This window comes from Scomber scombrus, chromosome 15 (assembly GCF_963691925.1).
Source record: "Scomber scombrus chromosome 15, fScoSco1.1, whole genome shotgun sequence".
NCBI classification, from domain to species: domain Eukaryota; kingdom Metazoa; phylum Chordata; class Actinopteri; order Scombriformes; family Scombridae; genus Scomber; species Scomber scombrus.
The window spans coordinates 17,510,680-17,534,447 of NC_084984.1; the positions used below are offsets into that span (position 1 = coordinate 17,510,680).

Sequence of the window (23,768 nt, forward strand, 5' to 3'; positions counted from 1 at the left end):
CCTGAAGTTTGCGCAGTCCAATTACTGTTTTTTCCTCAATTATGGTAAGTGCTAATTAATTTGTGTCGACTGTGAAATTGAATTAGTTGGACTTAATTGCCTGTTGAAGTTGCCCTTTCGTCGCTCTATCTGCAAATTGTGAGTAATAAAGTAGTGGCTCGTCTGTTTGGAGAGAGAGAGAGAAACACACACACACAATGGATATAACCGGAGTGCACGTCCTCCAGTGGTCGTGATGCCAAGCGCCGGTTTAATCCCGCGCCGCCAGCCCGCAATGCCAGCTCTCTAACCTGCACCAGTGTGGCGCCGTGTCCCGGTCACACCGCCAGGATGAGCAATACCGACCTGGAGCGCATGTCTCTCAGCTCCTCGGCCAACTCGGTGGCCTCCAGCGCTCGGACACTCTCAGCCAACGTGAGGAAGCTGCACAACGCGCTCAACCTCCTGCTCAACGACTTCGAGAGGGAGCAGTTCATCCACTGCCTCAATGTCTACCACTCCAAACGCAACGTGTACGACCTGGTTCAGACACTCAACGTCATCCTCAACGCGCCCAGCAAGAGGCAACTTCTGCCCATGCTGAGGCTGGTCATCCCCCGCTCAGACCAGCTCCTCTTCGAGCAGTACACCTCGGAGGGCCTCTATTTAAAATCGGATTTAGCCGCCAGTAACGGCAACGCGGAACCCCCCCCGCCGGGCGACTTCCCCAGCGCCAGCGCCAGCCCGACTCCCCCGGGACATTTCTCGCCAAACAACCCGCCAGAGTTTCAGGTGGCTCTGCGGGGCTCGCCGGACAGTTTCAGCACCAGCAGCGACGGGACAGCTCCACTGGTGCCTCTGCTCGGGAGGAACTTTATCCACGAGCCACCCGGAGAGTTGAGGCAGGTCACAATGAAGAGGCACAAGAGCAACGAGGGCCTGGGCTTTAGCATCCGGGGAGGCTCAGAGCACGGGGTCGGCATCTACGTGTCCCTCGTGGAGCCGGGGAGCCTGGCGGAAAAAGAGGGTCTCCGCATCGGCGACCAGATCATGAAAGTTAACGACAAAGTCTTCGAGAAAGTCACTCACGCTGAAGCAGTTAAAGTAAGTTTTAATTTATTTATTTATTTTTAATTCCTTTTTGTTTCCCACTCACATTAAAACTTGCACTCGCACCGCTTTTACAGCCCGCATTTATCCTCTCGATAAATCAGTAGCCCGCAGCTATTCAGTGAACTGGCAACGAAAGCCTGAGTCATGGGAACTATCTGCACTGGCTTTGTCCTCTAAACCTATATCTCCTGTGTATACCACGCTCCTGCCTCATATTAATTATGTATTTGGCCCCGGTGTCTAAAATAGACCCCTTGTTGCTAACAAGCCAGATTGCTGAGGGGAATTAATCATGTTTGGAGGAAGGAGTTCAGTCTAATTGTCCTATCAATGTGTTGCAGCTGCACTGTGGTGTAAACTGCACACTACTACAACTTGTAGGATGCAGGCAGGTAACTAGACACCTTCAAAGCAGCTGGTAACCATGGAGGAGAGAGTGTGTGTGTGTGTGTGTGTGTGTGTGTGTGTGTGTGTGTGTGTGTGTGTGTGTGTGTGTATGTGTGTGTGTGTGTGTGTGTGTTTGTGGGAAAGGAGGCAGAGGTTGGCCCCCCTTTTATACTCTGGAGCTATAAACAGAGAATAAAGACCAGGGCCCTTTAGCACTGAGCACTATTGTCCATGCCACTGAGTGTAAAAAAAGCCTATTAGCAAATGAGGTGATGAAAGAGTATGTCTGATTTGTGTGCAGTGCAGATTGATTTAAAAGGCTGCCTTGTAAGGGACCTTGCCAGTTTTTATGAGTCCTGTGAGCTCTCCATGGTGCTGGAAATTCACCCGGCTCTCGCCTTCTTCCCCTCCTGATCGGTTCTGCCTCTGCTTTCTCACTTCTCTCCTCAAAGCCTGGCATTTAGTATCGAATTTGTGATTGCACTTATATGCACCCATTTGCCCATGCTGTATACATTCACATTACAGGGATTCCTTGTTGTTAAAACAGTTCAACTTAGGAGTAAGTTCTGCGAAAAAATACTCTCTGTCAATGCTTTTGCTACTTATGGTTTTTCCTTTATTTTGGAAAACTCATTTTGTACCGGTCTATTCATCTTAACTGCTTTTCTAGCACATATTGTAGCCTTTTTGTGTCAGTATTGACAAAAAGAAGATTTTGACAATGATTTTCATCCACTCTGGCAGCCCTGGCTCACACTTCCATTGAGGAGATAGTTTTTTTTATCAGTAAAAACAGCCAACAATTCTACCTACAAAATGAAAAATAGCCACCAAAGTGTTAAATATTTCAAAATACATATAAGCTGCTTTCTAAACTAGTGATTGTTTGTGTGTAGTTGGGAGGTCACTGTTTTTTTTCCTTTAACGGACATGGATTAGAGCTCAAATTAAGTCCTCTCCAACCTTCAGCGTACTTGGAAAAAGTCATCCATGCTTTTATCTCTTCTCATGTGGACTTTTGTAATTCTGTTTATGCACAGCTGAGCCATGAAGCAATCCACTACCTTTATTTAATCCAGAATACTGCCCTGAAGGCTCTTGACTAATACCAAGAAATGTGAACATGTTACATCTGTTTTTCCTTTTATTGGATGCCTTTGTGTGTTTTGGAACATAGTTTAAGGGCTTTACAGGATACACTCCATATATATTCATCCTTTATTCTTCCTACTGCAGACGTCTTCTTGCCCAGTTGCTATGAGTGAGTATGCCTTAAATGGTCCATGTCCCACTGTAGTCTCAACTATTCTCATTGTATTCAGTTTTATTTTATGGTTGAAAACACTTTGTAACTTTGTTAAGCTAATGTTATGTTAATCTATCAGTGACTTGGACCCATAACCCCTATGTGTTCATTCATAACGCTGTGTTTTTGTCCACATGACCACAGATGGTGTATGATAAAGTAAAGAGGTCATTGTGCTAGTTTTGCCCTAGTTGTTTCTCTGCATCTGCTCTGCAAACTAATGCCTTTAGTCATAAGACTGCAGCAGAACGTCTCTGCAGCTCCCACTGAACATGATCTCAAACTGCATCAGATAGAATACCAATGGCATGAGTTTACCAATCAATTTCCTCCATATTTAAGTTGTCTCTTCTTTTGATTGAAGGATATTGATTTTTGCGGCTGTAAATGAGCATTTAAGAGTTTTTCTGATGAGGTCACGTACAGAGTGCAGGTTATTTCTTATGTTAGTAGTTGTTATCTGTGGAAACTAAACACTCTACAACTGGACTACTACTAGTTATCCTGCTATCAGTGGTGCTTTACCTACCGCTGTTATCAGTGTGACAGACCAGGCACACGGCCAACCTGAGAGAAGCCCTGCCTGAGATAAAACCCCCTCCGCAGGTCATTAAAAAATGCTTGTTCAGTTATTTTTATGCATCCTCGGTTGAGTCTAAATGTTATTACAGGCTTTTAAAACTACAATTGTTTAACCTCTGAAAACTCTGCCTACTAGTGAGTCCATCAATGCATATTCATGGTGTGTGATTGAAATAAAAACATTGTGCAAAACTTCAGAATAACGTTTTATATTCAAATGAAGAAGCCAATTTAGAAAAGCAGATTGCAGATTGCCTTTTTCACTTATGGGAATTGTATACAAACTATTGAGCTGTTGATTAATTTTTATAAACACTTACTCAGTGAATTATGATGTTCTTTATTCTAAAAGTTTAAAGCCATTTATAAAAGCCACCAGCCAAGTCTTGAAAACAGCTCAGGGAAGTTAAGCTTCTGGCACATTTGACAGATGAAATGTCACTTTTGAATAAGCTGCTGATGCAGTCTGCTCACCTTGAACTGAACTTATGCTCCCACAGAGTATCCAATTCCAAAGCCCCACTAATTAGTAGCTTGTAGTGACCAAACCTCAGAAAATTGCTACTCATCCCTAAATCTTTCCAGAGATATTTAGCATCTTTTAAGCAGTTATTTTGTTTTTTATGGCATGGGTTTCAGTAAAAAAGCTCTTATAAAGGCATTGTACACCACCTGTCCATCTCCAAAGAGCAGATATAAAACTAAAGAGCCAGGCATTATTCTCAGGAGTTGGTGGAAACCACAACTTAAGGTTAAAGGCTTACATTTTTAAGGGCTGTACGTCTTTCTGATACATTTGGAGTTATTCTGCCCTCAAGTAGCCAAAACAAGGTTTGATACAGTTTTACAAGACCATATGAGTTTATCTGATCAATGAAAAAAGTTTAGATTGAATTTTGATTCTGTCAGAAGTTGTTTCTTATTTGCACAACCAGAATGTAACAAGAAAACTCTCCTTTACTGCCATCAAGGAAACCACATAAACAACAAGGTTGGCTTAGTATAAGCCTTTACAGTGTGTTTTGTTTTCAGGGTTGGCCTCTGAAAGCAGCAGATTGTTGTTTTGCATATGGACAAGTCAGGGCTTACTGCTGTATTTCTTTCTGTCTCTTTCTTCTCATCCTAAGAGACTGATTTGGCCCCAGTCTCTGGAGTCAATGCCAAGGTGAGCTAGCGACTCAGCATATAGACCCTTTCTTCAGTAGCATATGTACAGCAGGGTAAGGACTTGTGACACAATTGGGATATGCGGATAAATCCTGTTGTTTTGGAGGAAGAGCCTCAACAAAAACATGACAACAATCAGCCACAGACTCTTTGGTCCCTCTGAGGTTTTTAATCTGATTGGTATCAAGTCTTGGAGAGCTGGAGAAACCAAGGCAGAATGATGGCGCAAAGGCACAAGAAAAGTTAGCTGGAGATGACCTTGTTAGTCGACATGTTTTCCTGTTTTGTTTAGTTTGTTATAATTTGTTTGGAACCATGTCCACAGTAATTCTGAGGGATATTGTAATTTGGTGTTTTTGAACCAGTTTTTGAGGTGAAATGATTTAAAAAAAAATGATGTGTCCAGTCTAAATTCATTGGGTTGACTCCTGGGCTATTTCTAGACACATTGACATGCAAAGACTTGACCACAAGTCAGAGAAATGGGAAGTGAGTGGCCTTGAGCAGCTCTGCAGAATGCTAATGGTCGGAGTGTTGATTAGATGGCAGTAGGCAGATAGAAATCTCATTAAACTGGAGGATGGTATTAATTGATTCATTGCTAGAGCTGCGTCTATAACCACAATACTGAAATACCGCTCATTACCGTCATCACTGCATTAAAAAAATCGTCAACCACAACTGTCATGTATGGTAGTCTAATATTCTTGTGCATGTACTTTGTGATATATGGTAATTGAGTGGAGACGTAGGAGACTATGTGATATGTTGGAGAATCTGCGTAACCTCTGGCACCAGCCTGGAAGACCCTTCAGGGGTAGACCTTCCAGGGCTATGCCAAAAGCGGTGAGCGATGAAGAGCGAGTAGGCTCTCCAAGCTAGGCTGAAGGCTATCCCCAGTCGACCAGCTATCCTGTCAGTCTTCCTTATCGACAGTTAACTAGATTGCCTGAGTGTGCATCCGACCACCTGTAGAGAAATTACAAACTTTTGTGTCCTCATCTTTACTGAGACGTGGCTGGACAACGGTATCCCCGACTCCGCTATCCAGCTAGCTGGGCTAACTGCTCTCTTGTTGGATATAATTGAGGGGCGGTTGGTAAATCGCCAAACCACTGGGATACGGCAACATATAAACTGACACCAGAGTGATTGCTGTTGTAGTTGAGTTTGCAGCTCAAAACCTGAGAGGTTGACTGCTTAGATAAACAGCAGAATAACACTTTTTTAAGCAACAGTCAGAATTTACACCTCACTGCCATTTGAACTTTATGTTATAACATCTTTACTTTCTAAAGGTGATGTGATTACTTTGAAACAGATTGATTCTAAACTGCAGTGGAATATCTGATGAGGAGTTTGTCTTCTGTTTCTGTTGTCAGACACAGATACTTTCTACACACGACTTCCTCCCTAAAAGGTCCTTCAGTGTCTCAGAGGGACAACATTCATTGTTTGCTCAAGAACAAATGGTTGTATAAACATAGATCATGAAGTTGCTCCGGCTAGCATTGTGTCCTGGATGGAGGGACGACCCAACATTCACACAACATTATTCCAAGAAGTGAATGTGTACTTTGTGTAGGGGCTTTAAGCCTGTTTGCATCCAACAGTTTCACAACTTGTCCAGTGAACTTACTGACCAAGCTAACAAATAAGGTTTAAACACACAGAGTTTATGTCTGAGTTAACAGATAGAATATATGAATAGAAGACCTCATTTTTGTCTGGGAGAAAGACATTCCTGTGAAAAGTGCAAACAAATCTGCACTGCTCTACACTCAGGCTGCTAGCTGAAAAAACAGTGCAATGAGCAGACTGGAATCTATGAGATACAGTGCCTGTAGGCCAGCCCTCTGGACATGTTTTTACATATGAGTAACACTGAGCAGCAGAATTGGCTGTCAAACCACCAAAGAAGTTTGCAGTGCAACCGTCTTTAAATGTGGGAGCTGATAGTTACCTAAAGGTACCCTAAAGGTTATATAACACCACAGTAAACAGCGCCAATGTCATACTGGTAAAATCACAGCAAAGGTGAATTATTTCTCTGCTCCCTTCTTTCCAGCACTCATCTGCTGCTAATGTGCTCTTGAGCGAGACACTTAACTGTTCAAGTGACAGTTAAGGATTTGCTGTCTGGTGAATTTTCTAATGTAATGTGTCATTGAATATTGAAGCCAGTGCTAAAAACATGCATGCTAAACATTCCCTAGATAAATAAAATGCATGATTAATAAACCTAACAAGTTGATAAATCATGCTTTTGGCCTCTTTCTACTATGGTCCTTTTTTTAATGAAAGCCATTTGTTTACAGTCCATAACCATAACCACTTCCACAGGGCTTTCAGATGGCACTTTATATCATAAGAAGCTCATTTGTGTACATCATTTAATCTCATACAAATAATTAATGTGTATACAAATCATGGTGTGCTTGCTTATACTATGATTTGTATGAAATGTGTCCTTAAGTGGCTACAAGAATACGGTCATCAATTAAAAAAGAAGAGTCTGTCTTGTAAATACATTTCATTGAAATCTGTGTTCATGATGAAGTGAAAGGACCTTTGGCTGGCTTTTCCTGTTGAAGATTTATGAGGTTATGTATGTCTAACCTTTAAAAAAACAAATCTCATCACTTGTTACTTTAGTCACACAGAGGTTCATTTATTATATTTGTCTTTTTAACACTTGCAATATTAATGTGAATTGATTTTCAGTGATGCAAAGACAAAAAAAATCAAGGCTTGGTCATTTTTCTTCCTTGGAAAGTATAATTTAAAAAAAAATTTGAATAATGAGTCCAGCAACAACAAGAAGCAGATAATGCAATGTACTCAGTGATCAGTGTGAATTAATCCTGAGACTTTGGAAATATAATTTAAGAACTTCCCTCATTTCATTCATCCGTCATAATTAATTTAATAGCAGTACATTTTTAATGATAATACATAATCACACTTTAGTGGTATCTCAAAACAGCAGTTTTCATTTATTTAATCTGGTAATTAGTTCCTTTATTATTCATGATTTGTGAATTGGTTTTTCTGGGGTTTTCTGATGTATTATTTCTCAGAATAAAAATGTGCTTTGAGCAGGGTCACCGCCATCATCTAAGCTTGCAGAAAAGGCTAAGGATTTACAGTTTTCCCAGCGACAGAACAAGTGTATCATAGATTTCGCTGTCACTGCAAATTCTGTCCTGTTGGTTTTGAATGACAGTCAACAAATTCACATGGAAAAATGTAGACGGAGAACATTTTATGCCTTTCAGCCAGTGTTTCTTAGTATTTTCACCACACAGCTGAGTTATAATGATCTACCGCCTTCTATAATATTGAATTTGAAAAGGAAACTAAGCGCTTTTTTTGTGGAAATTAACATTTTTATAGCTCCATAAATCCTATAATTTTATTGCTACAACAAAATCAAGGAGTGTATCTTTAATATGTTATAATGGGGATGGAAAAATTGGATTATTCTATTTAAGCAGGAAATAATAGAAAGGAGCAGTTTGAATTTGAAGCAGCTGGAAAATCTGATTAATCAAAATGAACGGGTGTTTCTTCAAAAAGGACCCTCGTGGCACCCTTGAGCAAGACACTTAAAGTAGCACCCACTGGCCAACAGTTTATTTGGTTGGCGGCTCCTACTTGCCAGCTTCCAGTCTTGACTGTATGTGGCTTTGTGAGTATGTAGCGAGTCATGGCTGAAGTTCGGAGGATCAGCACTTCTTCTTCAGCATCCTAAACTCCTGGCAGCCAGAAGTCTCTGTTCTAAAGACAGAAAAAGATATCATCAGTGGCAGTCCATGGATACAGTCCAGTGGTCTGTACTTACTGAACACTTTATCAGTTGGCAGTCGTCATGTTGGCCAAAAAGAGTTTTAAAAGAAATCCCTAAATTTGATTTTACTCACAACAATGCCTCCTTTTTGTGTTGTATTTAATCTCAGAACTGCCATAAAAAAGCAAAAAGACAATGAATGGATGGAGGAATGAATGTGTTGTCTTGAAGCATGAAAAAAGTTCTGTGCATTGATTGAGACAAAGAGTTCTGTGCATTGATCATCACTTCATCAATACATGTTGTCATATTATGATAAATATTGATAATAGAAAGAAAATCCTCACGGATATGATGTTGATTTTAGCCGTATTGCTCATTCCTTCCATCCAGTGCAATATCCCAATCTTTACTGTGGCTCTTCAATTCTGTTCCTCTCTGTAATTATCATGTGAAATATTTATAAATTGCTTGAATTAAGTAGGTGGAGGCCTGTTCTGACCGCCTTTTGTCTTATGGCGTGCTGCACTGATGAATATTGAAGTGTTTACTGGTGTTGCAGGAAAGACGTGAAGACTGAGTAGGAGATGATGGAAACCCGCTGAGAGGAGTTGTCACCGCAGTTTATACATAGTAGTAGTCAGAGTAGCAGGTTTAAGCTCTAATCCTAAACACATCAATCCTTGCTGTTTTTTATCCAGCTGTTCTCTATCTCTTCTTTATTTAGCATTCTTGAATATTTTTGTTTTTCATTTAGAAACACGTTCTCTTGTCACAGACAGAAGATGATATATTTGCTGTCGCTCACTTTTTGATAGGCTTTGTCTCTATGTGTACACAAACTTATCTCTTATATCAGTGCAAGCTCACACATAAACACACATGCAGTTTTAGCCCTATGAGCTGTTCATGACACTGAATCAGTAATATCTCTCATCTCCACCCATCCTTTGGTGTCAAATACAGTATCCCATCATTTCCTCTTAAGGCAGTGTTTTTATTCTCTTCTGGTTGGCCCACCTGGGGTCCCTTAGACAGATTCACTGCCAAATTGACTATTGTAAATGGCTTAATTGTTTTACAATGGAGTCGCAGAATGCTTCAGTTCACAGCGAAGGTGTCCTCAATCCATCACCTGGTCGCCATAGCACTAAATCACCGGAAGCAGCCATTAATATCCGGTCAGTGAGCTGAATCCCTCCACGCAGGAAATGACTTATTCCATTATTCCCTGGAGTGCCCTGAGTTGACCAGACATCAGGTTTTATTTTTGAAGGCCTGTGGTGAAAGCAATCACACCACATGTGAAAATGAAGTGGTATTAGTGGTATTAGGGACACTAAAATGCTTCTGGATAATCACTCAGCTGCCAGTTTATTAGGTACACCTGTCCAAAATAGTCTAAATGCAGCAGCCCTGTAGTACCAACACTTAACTGTAAACACTGAGAAATACATTATCAATTCTTCTTTGTTTGTTCTGCTGTGATAAACTACATTAAGCCGTCACACCAAGCTCCCCACTAAAATCTATTGATTTACTGTGCTTCCCAGTTAACAACTGCAGACCTGAGAGCGAAATGAACCCAAAATAAAGTTAGATGTTGATGTGAATTCATTGAAATAAACAGACTGAAAAGATGCCGAAATAACTACATCATGATGCCAATTTGTAAAAAGTTGAAATCTGTCTGTGAGACAACTTTTGCTGCTAGCATCTGTTCAGCTTGTTTCTCTGATAACTTTAGATCCATATGTCAAATGACAAAAATGCTATGTCTGGTTAAAAGATATACTTAACAACAACCAAAATCTGAAAAAGTTTATCATTAAAATGTGGCTTGAAACTGAATAAAAGTCAATTTATGACAGCTTCTCGTGGTCAACCAAACGCCAATGTATTATCTTGTATGCGTATACTGTTTTTTTAGATGACATTATGGCGGGCAACTACAACGCAGATACACACGCACATGATTATGTACGAGGCCGCTTACCGGGAACAAAATGAACTGTTACTTGATTAAAGTTTTACATTTTTGGAAGCATTTGGGATAATGTAAGTACACAACTGAATAAAATATATAAGATAGATTTTAGACATTTAATGCAGCATAGTTATATATTATAGCTTTAAGCAAAGTAATGTGTTCTTTTAAGTGGATATTTGTCAGTGGGTGATGATTGATAGCAGAGACTTAGTGATGCCCTCCAGACTTTGAGTTTTTTTTACAGTGTCTGCTGAAAACTTTGATCAGAGGTGGTATCAGTATACTGCTGCCATGACCTCAGAGGGGATTTATGGTTGAATTGAACATGTTGGATATTTTCCCTCGAGGCTCCATCGCAACCATCGTGGGAGTTACGAAACTGCGGGAGGTCTGCTTTGAATATCAATGAGGATTTAGAAGGTTCATTGTTACTTTGGTTTTGTCTGTTGCTCCTCAGCAGGTATAATTAGAGCCTTGCATAGAAAGAGGTGTGTGTGTGTGTGTGTGTGTGGCTACCGCAATCATACACACAAAGAAGCTCAGTGGTAGTTATTATCCTGCAGGCGGCGAAAAAAAGGAATTGTTTGAAAGATATAGACTTTTTACAATGATAGAAACATGATTAAAGGAAGATTCTGCCTTTTTTTTAGACTGCTAGACTGTATTTGCAACAAGTCAAAGTTAACCCAGTTATCTAACAAGCTTATTTGAATGTGAAAATCAAGGAAACGTTTCATTAGCCAAACTAACCCAATTTCCAGAAATACTCATCTTTAAACTTAGTCCACTTACTCTGCTTTAGTTGTGTGTGTACATGCATTTTTACATGGCAGCGTATTGATGCCGCAAATCTGAGCCCCACTGACCTCAGTAATCACTCTGGTCATCAAAATGTTATTATGTCTACAGGAAGATGAATAACACTTCGCTGCTTATGTGGTGAATTTTTTATACACACCTGACTGTGATTGATGAGCTTTCCTCAACTTTTCCTCTACTTTTCTCAACTTGTAAAAACCCCATTTTCCTTTTTTTCCTGACATTGTGACACGACGTGCTGCGTTCTAATTCATTACCTCGACACCAACGTACGATGTGATCAATCCTGAGCTGATTAGAGCATAATCATTAGCATTATAATCATTTTCCCTTTCATGTTGTCATTATTTTAATATGTCATGAAAGTGTAATCATTTTGCATTTTAAAGAGGGCAGGCTTATTTTCATGACTCCTTTCATGACTATATCCTTGATCAGTGTGATAAGGGATGTAGTCATGGCAATGGAGATAACTTATTTGCATGATTATATGGTAACTTAATAGTCCTGGAACTTTTTATTTCTCAATGATTGAAGCTCTGAGATCTCCTCTGTGGTTTGTAAGTTCTAATCCTCTCATAGCGACACACACACACACACACACACACACACACACACACACACACACACACACACATACACGCATTCTGTCAAATTTTCCTGCAATGCCTGATGCAAGCCACCATTCAAGGATTGCTCTACTGGAGGAGGAATTTAATGGAGTTACGTAAGCACGAGAGGGGAAGATTTAAATAATCTCTTCCTGAGAAAAAGACTTCCTGGGAGGTTGTGAAGTCCTCTGATGTGTGAGTTATCAGAGCAGAGAAAGGAGGGGGGGGGGACACAGGGGGTCTTCAGAGGAGAGCGGGAGCACTGTGTAAATCACACGGGTGTAGCAAAGATCTTTTATAATTGCTTGCTTTTAATCACTAACATATTGAGATAGCGACCACCAGCAGAAACCTAAATCCTCTTTTGTGCGCCTGTCAGATTACATTGTTTCTCCTCAGCACGTACACACAAAGAGAGAGCCAGTGGTGATCCGTTAGCCAGCCCAGATGTCTCTTTTATGTGTGGGGACAACCGGAGAGGAGTCCTGCAGGTCACCTGATACCATGGATCTGCCTTACCTATCTACTGCCCCCACACACACACACCTAAACACACACACAAACGCCTCCATACCATCTGCTGTCTGCCACCGCTGACGCTTTCAACACTTTAAAAGAGACACATTAACACAGAGTAGGATAAAAAAAATAGGAGTTAAGAATGTGGGAGGAAGTGTGAAGAAGAGAGAGAGAGTCAGCTGGAAGTGTGTCGCTGCGAGTTGCATATTTTAAGTAATGCATGTAATAATTTGATAAGGTGTTGATTCGGAGCACAAGTGACATTCGACATGTGCTCTTATCCGCTGGAGGTACATGATAGGCAGCGCAGCCTGTCCAGGACTCTCCAGTTTAAATAATTTAAGAAGAGAGAGTGTTGTCACCTTGAGAGTTCAGGCGATGTCGGTAACACAGAGATTCAAGTTTTTATTGGGACAGTGTGCAGTCTCAGGACTCACATTGTGTATCTTAGTGCAGCTGTTTCACACTCTCCTGGTTTTAATAAGAATCAAGTTAAAGCTTGTGTAAGTAAGAACTTGTTGAGAAAAGTTAACTATGCTCTGTGCAGGGAATGTTGAACCAAAGACGGAAAAGTACACTTTGTTGAAACCTGATAAAACAATATTAAAAAAATGACAGAAAAAGTAGAAATAATTCAGTATACTGTATAATCAGCCAGTTGCTTTGGTAAACTGGTAAATTGTGACTATTTTGAGGGTTTCTTTGTTAATGAACATTGATGATATTGAAATGGGACTTTACAGTAGGGGAAAATACTTCCAGCACATGTGGCTTCTCCTACGTCATAACTCAGACAGTTTTCAGGATGCCAAATTCCTCAGTCATTTGAAACTGACTCAAACCCTAAAATGTTGTAATTACATCATCAAACCATAAAACCTTTGTGTCTTCCCTCAGAAGGCAAAACATCAATTAGCACTGGAGTTGTGGAAAAAAAAGACAGAGCGTTTTGTACTCTAACTGTTCTTTCTTGCACCATTTCCACCTATTCTCTGCGGTCATTTGAATAAATTGCTTTTGCTTTCCCCTTCCCCAGCTATCGCTCCCGTTCCCTCTGCCTGTCTCTCTCAGTCACTCACTGCCGGTGATTAGCGCATTTGGAGCCAAACACATGGAACCTCCAAGAACACAGACAGAGGAAAGCTAACACACTCTGACTCTCACACAGTCATAAAGCACGCAGTATGTGCATTTCAAAACAGACGGTGCGCCATCTTTGTGATGTATTAAAGGGCTTGTGTATTGTGTAATGTACTCCGGTAGAGATCCATTAGTGTGAAGGTTGATGGCTGGTAGAGATGTTTTTCGGCTCTTACTGTGGCAGATTTCACTGCAGCTGAAAGTACTCCAGAGGCAAACTGAACAAAAATCCATATTCTTATGCAGACTGGGGAATAACAAATACATAAAATAAAGTAAAATAAATAAGAGAAAATACAAATAAATAAATAAAAACGAGAGAATAGGAGAAAGTGCATTTTAAAGTAAGAACACAAAATGCTTTACATAATAAAACAAAACAAACCCCCCCCCAAATATACTAATATAATATTCAATAGTAAGGTATTCTGGTTATTTTGATTTAAAGTGAACTTAATCTGGGTGGTTTTAACTCATCCACTCTTACGTAATTGGATTTTGTATAAAGTAAAGCCAGTTATAAGTTATGTAACATTGGTAAACATTCGCTTCAGGTAGTTTTTCATTCAAAAAAAAAAAAATCCTTGTTTTTCATCTCCCTTTTTAAACCATAATAATTGAGGCTGATCTCCGCCTGCACTGCCATACGGAGGCAAATATCCTGAGAGAAGAGGATGTCTGCAGGGTCTTTGGAAGATTGAAGACCGAAGGACAATTTGGGCCGCGTCACATAATTTGCCCTCGTGCTGTAAACACTATCTGAGGTGAAGCCCCCGTATAATATCTCTAACATGTCCTCTATCGAGACATTAAAGCTCTGCAGCGATTGGTTCCTGGTGGCGGCAGAAATACGAGGAGCATTAATTCTCCTCTGATATTCCCAGGGTCGAGCTAAGCCGCCGCGGTCATGATAAATGCTGATTGGGCTCAGATTCTCGACAAGGTGGCATGTTTAAAGCCTTCAAATCAGCCGCAGACGGATAATTGACTCCATGTTGAGGGGAGATGATTGTTTTATCTGTGGATTGTTTCTGCTTGAGATGCCTCTGTATTAACAGATTGCGGCGACGGTTTGAGCCGACAAGTGGAAAAAGTGAAACGAGAAAGATGAGTGTGGGGGAGTGTGTGGAGGGGGGGGGGGGGGGAGTATGGGGGAGTGTGTGTGTTGGGGGAAGAGGAGACACAACAGGAGATTGAGTTGGACCCTTTTTATCCGTCCACAGCTGGTGTGTTTTGTCAGAATCCAATACACAATTATCACCAGTGTCCTGTTCAGTCCTCTGTGTGTCCTCTGTTGATGGGATCCATGTGATCTCTGAAGAGAGAAGGGGATGAAGTGAAAGAGAGAAGGCGGGAACAGATGACTGTGTATTAGTGAACATACAACACAGATATGTCAATACACCAGTGAAGCTTTTTATCGAGCTTATATCAATTTAGTGAAGCAACTACTCATTATTTGTATCAATTATCATTTAATCTGTTAATAATGTTCATGATTACTTGAATAATTAGACTTAGATGTTAGAAAATAGTTGAAAAAGCTAATTATGTTGCCTTAACTCAAGGCAGCATATTCAAATTGCTTGCATTGCCAAACAAAAGTCTAACATGTTTAATTTAAAATGACATGAATCAGAGAAAAGGCAGCAAATCATCACATTTTTGAAGCTGAAACGAGAGATACATGACCTAAATGATCAATCAATTATCAAACTGCTCAATTAATTGACTATTTAAATTTAGAAAATGTAATGACAGAAAGGGATTTTATATCAGCTATTTACCATATCAGCTGTTTACATTAACAATATAATAACTTTTGAAGTGTCAAACCCTTAACATGCTTAAACTTGAACATTTTATTCTGAAAATCAATTAAATGCCAATCGGTGTTTGACAAATGCAAAAAGATAAACCTTATCATTAATCATGATTGACATTTTTATTCAATGAATGACAAGTGTAGTAGTACTAAGATTGGTATCACATTTGTATTAGCTGATAAAAGATAGAATAGTCAGGGCTCATTATTTCAAGAATTTGCTTTTTCTCTCAAATATTCTTCTCACATCTTACTGTCAGACTCACTGCTTTGGTAAAAAACAAACAAACAAACAAACAAAAAACCAAAACAATGGCGAGCCTTAATTTATGTTTAAGCACAAGTCTAAGCTCTCATTGTTCCCTCCAGGCTGAGTAAAGCTGTTGATATCACAATGTGTTCCTCACTCACAATATCCTTTTTTTTCTCGTTTGCTCACATGCTTTCTATTTTGGAAGAAGCTGAAACTGTCTTGTCTCTGCCTTTTTCTCCTCTCACAGAGTAGAACAAGATAAGTGCGTGTGTGTGTGTGCGTGTGTGTGCGTGCGCCAGGCTAACATGGCGAGCAGCCCAGGTTGTAATGCAGGCCTCGTCCTAAGCTCGTCACCCCATTAACCCCAACTGAGTGTGTGTGTGTGTGTGTGTGTGTGTGTGTGTGTGTGTGTGTGTGTGTGTCTTCCGTCAAGCTTAGTCAGCACACTAGAGTTTACCTGCAGTGCAGAGCTGTGTGTGTTGGTGCGGTGTTGTACTGTTAGTGTGTGTGTGTGTGTGGAGGGCAGAGAGTCAAGTTCAGGTTCAGGACAGGTCAAGTGTTGAGAAGGTGTAACAGTCTCTGTGGTGCCTCCGTCAAAACCGGGTGAGTACTCTTAGGCTTTATTACCTTTACTCTCCATGCCCAAGGCTATCAGCCCCCCTAGAGTTATTACACTGCACACACACACACACACACCCACACAGACGGTGCTGTGAAACACCTCGCTTGCGCAGACAGAACCCCAAAATTCTCCATTTGTGGTCATTCCGCTCAAGCCTCTGAGGGACATTTTCTCATTTGCGTCTCATGTGTTGAATCAAAGTGTTATGAAAGCAGCTGGATGTCACCGTCGCCCGCGGTTTTAATACATCAGCGCTTGATATACCGCTTTGACCTCCGCCGTCTTCCATTAGCGCACGCTTGTCTAGAGAGCCCATCACACTGTGAGAGGCCGAGGCCTTCTGTCAGTTCTCGTTCTCTGTACGAGCAGGAGAGGAGGTTCCATGGGAGCAATTGATCTCACAGAGGCTCTGATAATAGCTCTGCAAACCTTCGATCATTGGCTCCCCCAGTGGAGCAATTACACTATTCACCGCACATTATACCCTTTCTGCCCCGGACATGTGTAAACCGTGATCATACACACACACATGCGAACACCCACAAGGATGCACGCTCACAGATACGCTGAGAGCAAGCTTGTCCAATCACATTTATGTTAGCCAAAAAGCTGTCTCTGCTGTTTTACTGCTGATTCTACATCCCTGTCCACTAAACTGCATAATTATAGGGGGGTAACAAGGGATTGGTATATTTTATCAATATTTTACTACTCATCCATACTACAGTAGATTCTTCTCCATGGTATAACAGTAAACAGTGCTGAGTTCCTATCAATAAACTCAATTTAAATATATTGTTACCACTAAGTTAAGTTTTCTTTAAGGAATGTGACTATGTATCCAACCTCAATGAGGAAACACATTTTGTAAGTAAGCCTCAGTAAACATATAACACTGTTCACTTTGTGTTTGATAAACAGCTGGTTGTGAACACAAGTGAGTAGCTCATTAGAAGCGTATTGGACTGGATACGTGCAATGCATTCTGGTTGTTGTAGTATTCACCCTTAATAGTGTTATAGGGAATCCATAGCCTCTTCTCATTTAAAAAATAATTGCACATTTCTACAACATTGATGGACTTACTTTAAGAAATCTGTGAATTTTCCCTTTAAATAAGATAAGCATGTTGATACAGTCTGCAGGGTGAGTGACATAAATCTATGGTGCTGGCACTGATGCCTTGTAAAGTTAATTACCATTGAGTTGTCTTATCAGATAAATGACTTCAGGTTGACATAATCACTTTATTCAGGGAATATGGAGCCGCTTGTTAACTTACTGGATACTGGGAGGCTACAGTGCTGCTGCTTTGCTTAGAAAGCCAAAATGCAGCATATTTGAGGTATGTTTTCACATTAAGTCATCCACAAATCAATTAGCACACCTTGGCAGCATAGAATATGCATTAAAACAGCCACACCTGCACTGTTTTCTATGTAAATGCACACAACTTTGGATTGTGGCACTTGTTTTTTTACAGTGTTGACAGAAAAGCAGTAATTTGATCACATTCACTTGCCAGATCAGCACATCTAGACTATATAGTATGTCGATATAATGTGAATGCTGACAGTTGGATAAAAGTAGACCTGAGGCCTAAAAAGAGGCTTGGAGTTGCAGTTAATTTATCTACTTATAAGTGAGGCATGAATCGCTACAAGGCCAAATAGAAGCATCTGCTCTGACAGACACCCCTGAGCCAGACGACTGATAATCAGATGAGATGTGTCCAGAGTAGACGGGGTGTTACCACTAGCTAAACTTTCATTCCTTTTGCTAATGTGAGCCCATAATTACTTTCTGCATTTTGTTTTACCTTAATTTGAAAATGACAGCAGAGATACAGACTGAAAAATACAGTCAGAAAGAGAGATAGAGAGGGAGAGAGAACGTGCAACGAGGGGCTCAGCAGGAATTCAACTGGGGATGCTGCAGCCAAACGGTTCTGAGTACTGCTGTTTTATAAGCTCTGGAGTCTTGTGGTATGTTACTTGGAGAGACGCTGCTAACCTTTGCCAGTGTTGTTGTGGGCGCTGTTTTCTTTTTGGCTGGATGCCTCCGTCATAGCGATCCTCAGGGAGTGTATAGACAGCTGGATAACTGGAGGCAGGAGGTTTCAGGATGCTGTTAGCTTCTATGTTATGTGTGTGTGTGTGTGTGTGTGTGTGTGTGTGTGTGTGTGTGTGTGTATGTGCTGCTTGCCTACAACATCAAACACACACACACACACACACACACACACACACACACACACACTCACACACACACGTTTGTATAGCTATCCTAGTCAAGACATTCATTGATTTAATACATTCCTTAACCCCTAACCATAACCATCACGATTAAATGCCTAACCCTCGTTCCTCATGTATTCCCAGGTATAAAACTCTAATTTGTTCTCGCATATAATACACACACACACACACACACATTCTCAAAGGTCTAAAGCACCTGCCAGGAGGCATTTGTAAAGACACCTCCGGGAGAGCAATGGGATGGATGAGAAACATTTAGTCAGTTCCTCCGTGACAGCTCTGGGTGGTTTTTCCTTGACTCATACCTGTTCTCTGACCCCGATTACAATCTGTCTCTTTGTCTCTACACACACACACACACACACACACACACACCAAATTATAAGGCAAGACAGCAAGTGCTTGGCAGGCTCCAAGACAGAGGGATATACAGAGAGTATAAAAGTGAGGATAAACAAAAAGATGTAAGAGGGTGAAGGAAAGAGGTAGAAGGATAGAAACAATGGGCAGCTTTTAACCCTGACAAAATTGCATACTTATCATGGCTCTAGACTTCCATATTGACATTAAGATCAATATGTTTATCTGTAGAGCTCCACTGTCAAGGTTTCCACACTACCTCAAATCTCCTCAGTGATATAAATCTTGTAACCAGAGTACACAATCCAGTAATAAGTGAACCTTGTACCTGCTAATATTGACAGGACTTGATTCAGGATCTCAGAACTGTTTAAAGTGGAATGAAGTGAAACCAGTTATCAGACTAGATTCTTCTATTCTGTCTGGATAACTTTAATATCCGATAAATTTCATGACTCCTGTAATTGTTTTTATTTTTTCTTGTTGTGATAGTTACACTTTTGTGTTAAAAGTAACTTTACCTAGTAACTAATTGCTTTTTATCTGCAGTAATTAGTGGAGCATTTCAATCACTTTTTGAGAGAAAGTAACTAGTAACTGTAACTAAAGACTACTTTTCAGTAACTTGCCCAACACTGGTTTTGACTGTGGTCAATATTTCCTGTTGGTTGTGTGCTGTTGGTTGTATGTTAAATCTTATTATGCAGTTTTCCCTTTATCAGTCTCGAAAGGGAGACCTCAACGAGACAAAGAAAAATGGAAAGAAAGGATAAACGGGGCAATTTCCACACTAATGTATCTGGTGAAAGAGATGAATTTAAAAGGGAATCAAATAGTGCTGATATATTGATGATAGATCGGTGAGATGAGAGTGGAACAGAATTTCAATATCTTTTATTTCAGTGTACAGCAAATTCTAACTTCAGGTTGAAATATGGTCCTTTAAATACTGATGAAACAACCTCAGGACCATTTTAGGCAGTGACGCACATTCCCACAATCACTGAGAGCCAAGTTTGAATCAAAATTGCCCATTATCTGGAAGAAAAAACAATAAATCCAGGCTGAAATAAATCACTGATACAACCTAATGAGAAAGGTATGAATGTGTAATGTAGCAATTACTTCAGGGTGAATGTTAGGATATTTTGAATACAGCTATTTGTGCTGAACAGATCTGAGACACTACAGAGGAGCTGTTAGCACAGTATATACTATATGTAACCGGGTTATGTACTGAATGCAACATGATGCAGTCGTCAGCTTCATTATATCATAAAAGCCCCTTGTTGGCACTCTGAGCCTTCGTCACCCACTCCCAGCACTGACACACAGTGTGGTTGTGTTCTGCTGCTATCATGTAACAGTGTTACTGTTCAGCTTTCACCAAGTGCTGCACATGTGAGTCATGAGATTGGAAGTCGTGGGTGTATGTCTGCCCTGAAAGAAAGTGAGGAATTTTAAGGTATGCATGAGGAAAATTATTAAATGTAACCAATTGAATACTGTTGAAGTGTGCAGTATAGTGTGATGTTGAGCCGTCTGCTTAGTGTTTAGAGTATCATTACAATGTGGGAATGTGTATATATATACCTTAAATTTGAAGTCATGGTTCAGGATGATTTTGGTACAGCAGGGGAAAAAAAGAAAGATAGAAAATAATGTTTTTTTTATTTTAGAAAATGTAAACTCCAACAGTGGCTCGACAGCCAAATCTATTAGTGAAACAGTTTAGTTGCTACAGAATTTCAGTTCAGACAAATATACAATTTACTTTGAACGTGTTTTTCTACAAACCCCTTTTTCTTCATTTGGAAAAATAATTCTGTTTAAATCAGAAAATATCTGAATAAATATGTTTACAATAATATGTGATACTTGTTGCTATGGACACATGAGACAAGATTTGATGCCCATCCATACTAATATCTTCATATGATATAGCATGTAGTTACTTCTCTTTAATTTTACTTTTGAATCATTGGTTGGTTTAATGGTAATTACATTAATTTAATTGGTAGCTATTCTTAGTTTATTTCTATACGATTCATATGATTTACTTATTGAGAACTTTGATGTGAGTCAGTGTAGACTAATCTAAAATATTCATAATGTTTGCAATAGTATGAAATGCATGTTTTACTAATAACATTAATGATGGCTATACTGTGTTTACCAGCTTCAGGTACAGGGTCCTGGTGTTGTACGTGCTGGCTCACTGTCATGATTTACTGTGACACTTCAACACAACACCTCCATCATCAATGTTATTAGTAACAGTTGTGCTTTTTCCTTCTTTGACAAGCCAAAATGTCTGCTGTGTCAACTTGTTAATTACTTTACTTTATATTGTGCTCATTTGTTGCAAAAGTTACAACCACTAATTATTTACACTATCAATAAGCCTGATAGTTATTTTTCATTTATACCCAATTGATTGTTCAGTGTATGAAATGTCAGCAAAAAGTGAAAAACGCTGCTCAATATTACTAAGATGTTGAGTTTACCCTCATAAAAATAAGTGGGAAAACAAGCAAATATTCACACATGAGAAGCAGGTACCAGTGAATGTTTTACATTTTGCACAAAAAATGACTTAAATCATTGAGCTAAAATTGTTGCAGGTTAATTTTCTGCCAAACAACAAATCAATGAATCATCTAATTGATCCAGCTCTAGAGTATCACCATGTATAGTGGGAGTCAAAGACATGTGTCATCAAGCTATATATATACAGTCCAGCAGAGCAGGGTGTGAGACTAGTGTGATCTCAGTGAGGTTTAATGAGTGTGTGTGTGTGTGTGTGTGTGTGTGTGTGTGTGTGTGTGTGTGTGTGTGTGTGTGTGTGTGTGTGTGTGTGTGTGTGTGTGTGTGTGTGTGTGTGTGTGTGTGTGTTTGTGTGTGTGCTTTTAGGGCTTCTGGTTTAAGAGGCACTCAAAGTTAAGTGATGCTGTATGAAGGACGTGTTGAGCGACCAAGACCTCTCTGTCTCTGTCTCTGTCTCTGTCTCTGTCTCTGTCTCTGTCTCTGTCTCTGTCTCTGTCTCTGTCTCTTTCTGTTTCTCTCTCTCACACACACACACCATGCAGCATGCAGCTGGTCCTCTTCTAGCCAGCTGTCTGTGAGAGCTGTCTCTGGATAGAAGCAGAGGAAGAGGAGTGTTTTTGAAAAAAGTAGCCCCACACATCTGTCTGCTTGTTGGAGGATTTTAAGTTAATTAAACAGGATTAAGAACAAACCAGGGATCCCACTTCTTCTTTATATATCTATTTCTACCTTTTTTTTTTTTGGCAGCCACACACCTTTCTCACATCTCATTTACTGTGTTCTTATCCTGCAGTTCTCCAAGCTGCTGGATGCTGATAAATCCTTACTATTGTTCCTCTGTTAGATTAGTTTCTGCCTCTCTCTCTGTTCTATGATTTGCAATCTGTAATTGTATTTTATCACATGAAAGTGCACCAATTTGTGATTTTGATCATTTGAGGTAGAAATTAGTGGCGTTAATGAGGGCTATTCAGAAGCACTGTATGTGAGGGAATAATAATCAGCTATAAGATCCACTGAGCGCGCACACACACACACACACATATCAGAAACAGCCGGGAGCTAATCAGCTTAACTCTTGAAAAACTGGCTGGAAGCAGCTTTGTCTGGAAGACATTTAAACGTTTGTTTATGGAGTGATATCAATAGTTGAGGTTGTGAATTTCCCTCTCGAATGATTCTCCTTTCATGTTAGAATTCTAAGTCTGAAGTTGATAACTATAGCAGGGATTTAGTTTTTTTCCCCCCTTAAGGCTGGTAATTGCGGTTTACAGCGTGTAAATACACAGAGAGAAGGATTTATTTAAGAGATGAGTTTTAAACCTCTCATCCTGTAAACACAACACATGCAATTACTTATACACATATTAAAAAACCTTGTGAAATTAAGAATTCTTGGAAAACTGTCACTTTTGTGAGCATGGTGATTCTATGATGCTGACCGTCCTGTAGAATTGCTCCAGCAACACTTGTAGTATACAGAACAACTGTATAGTTAGACCAATGCATTTCAGCTTGCGGCCTTCATCAGGCTCATCATAAAACACACAACAAACAGTATTTAAATCGGGTAGTTAAAAAGAAGAAAAACATTCAAAAAAGGTTAAAAAAAAAAAAAAAAAGATACATTGTAAAAAAAAACAACAATTATGTAATTATTTATCTAATAAGATGGGCTGGGTATTTGGTCTTCTGACTCCAGGCCAATCATTATCCCAGGCAGGAGGGCTACTTAACTTAGTTAGGTAGTAGTTAAGTATGCCATACTTAATAGGCGTGGTTTTAGATTTAAGCCACTTCTGTTCTATTCTGTTCTGTCTGGGATAATGATTGGCCTGAAGTCACATGACCATACACCCAACTCATCTCTGTAGATACCCCATTGACCTATACATGTCTGGATGCACGTAATGGATGATGTGCATAATGGTGTGTCTTGGAAGTAAGTGAAGAAAGTTGTGTCAGAAACCTCGACTCTTGCTAAGAAATCCCACCAGTCTGTCCTTTCATGTTAGCAGTTCATTTCAACAACACATTACACTGCTGCAATGTTTTTCAGTTGTTTTTGACTACAGTAACCACAGTGCATATACAGTATTAACATATTTTTCTATTAATAATGGATTACATTACTTCTTGTGTGCAAAAGTTTGTTGCTTGTAGAATGATGTTGTTGAATTATCACCTGCAGTTACCCTAAACTCAGCTGAGCATTATAGCTTCTTTCAGCTCATTGTTTTGGTTTTCCAGTCCACAACTTTTACTGTGTTGGCTCACTTTCGTCGCTCTCATGTTTCTAGAAGAAAACGCCCTCATGAACCCTTTTTACCTGCCTAGCACTAAACGGCAGATAGATAAAGGTAGAGAAGAGTTGGAGACTAAAAATTAAGCTAAAAGGAGAGTGAATAGATTTACAAGAGTCCGGTGGACAGAAAATAACTCCAAATAAATGCTATTGTTATCAAGATTTAAGGTGAGGTTTCTGGCATTTTCATGA

General features: G+C 39.9%; 1 protein-coding gene across 1 annotated transcript in view; it reads left to right on the forward strand.

The window, feature by feature from the left end:
* Positions 1-330: 330 nt before the first annotated feature.
* whrna (whirlin a) overlaps positions 331-23,768 on the forward strand; it is a 124,732-nt gene continuing 101,294 nt past the window's right edge. Inside the window, exon 1 of the mRNA XM_062434855.1 lies at positions 331-1,083. Within this exon, the coding sequence (XP_062290839.1) occupies positions 331-1,083 (753 nt within the window). The remainder of the gene's footprint in view (positions 1,084-23,768) is intronic.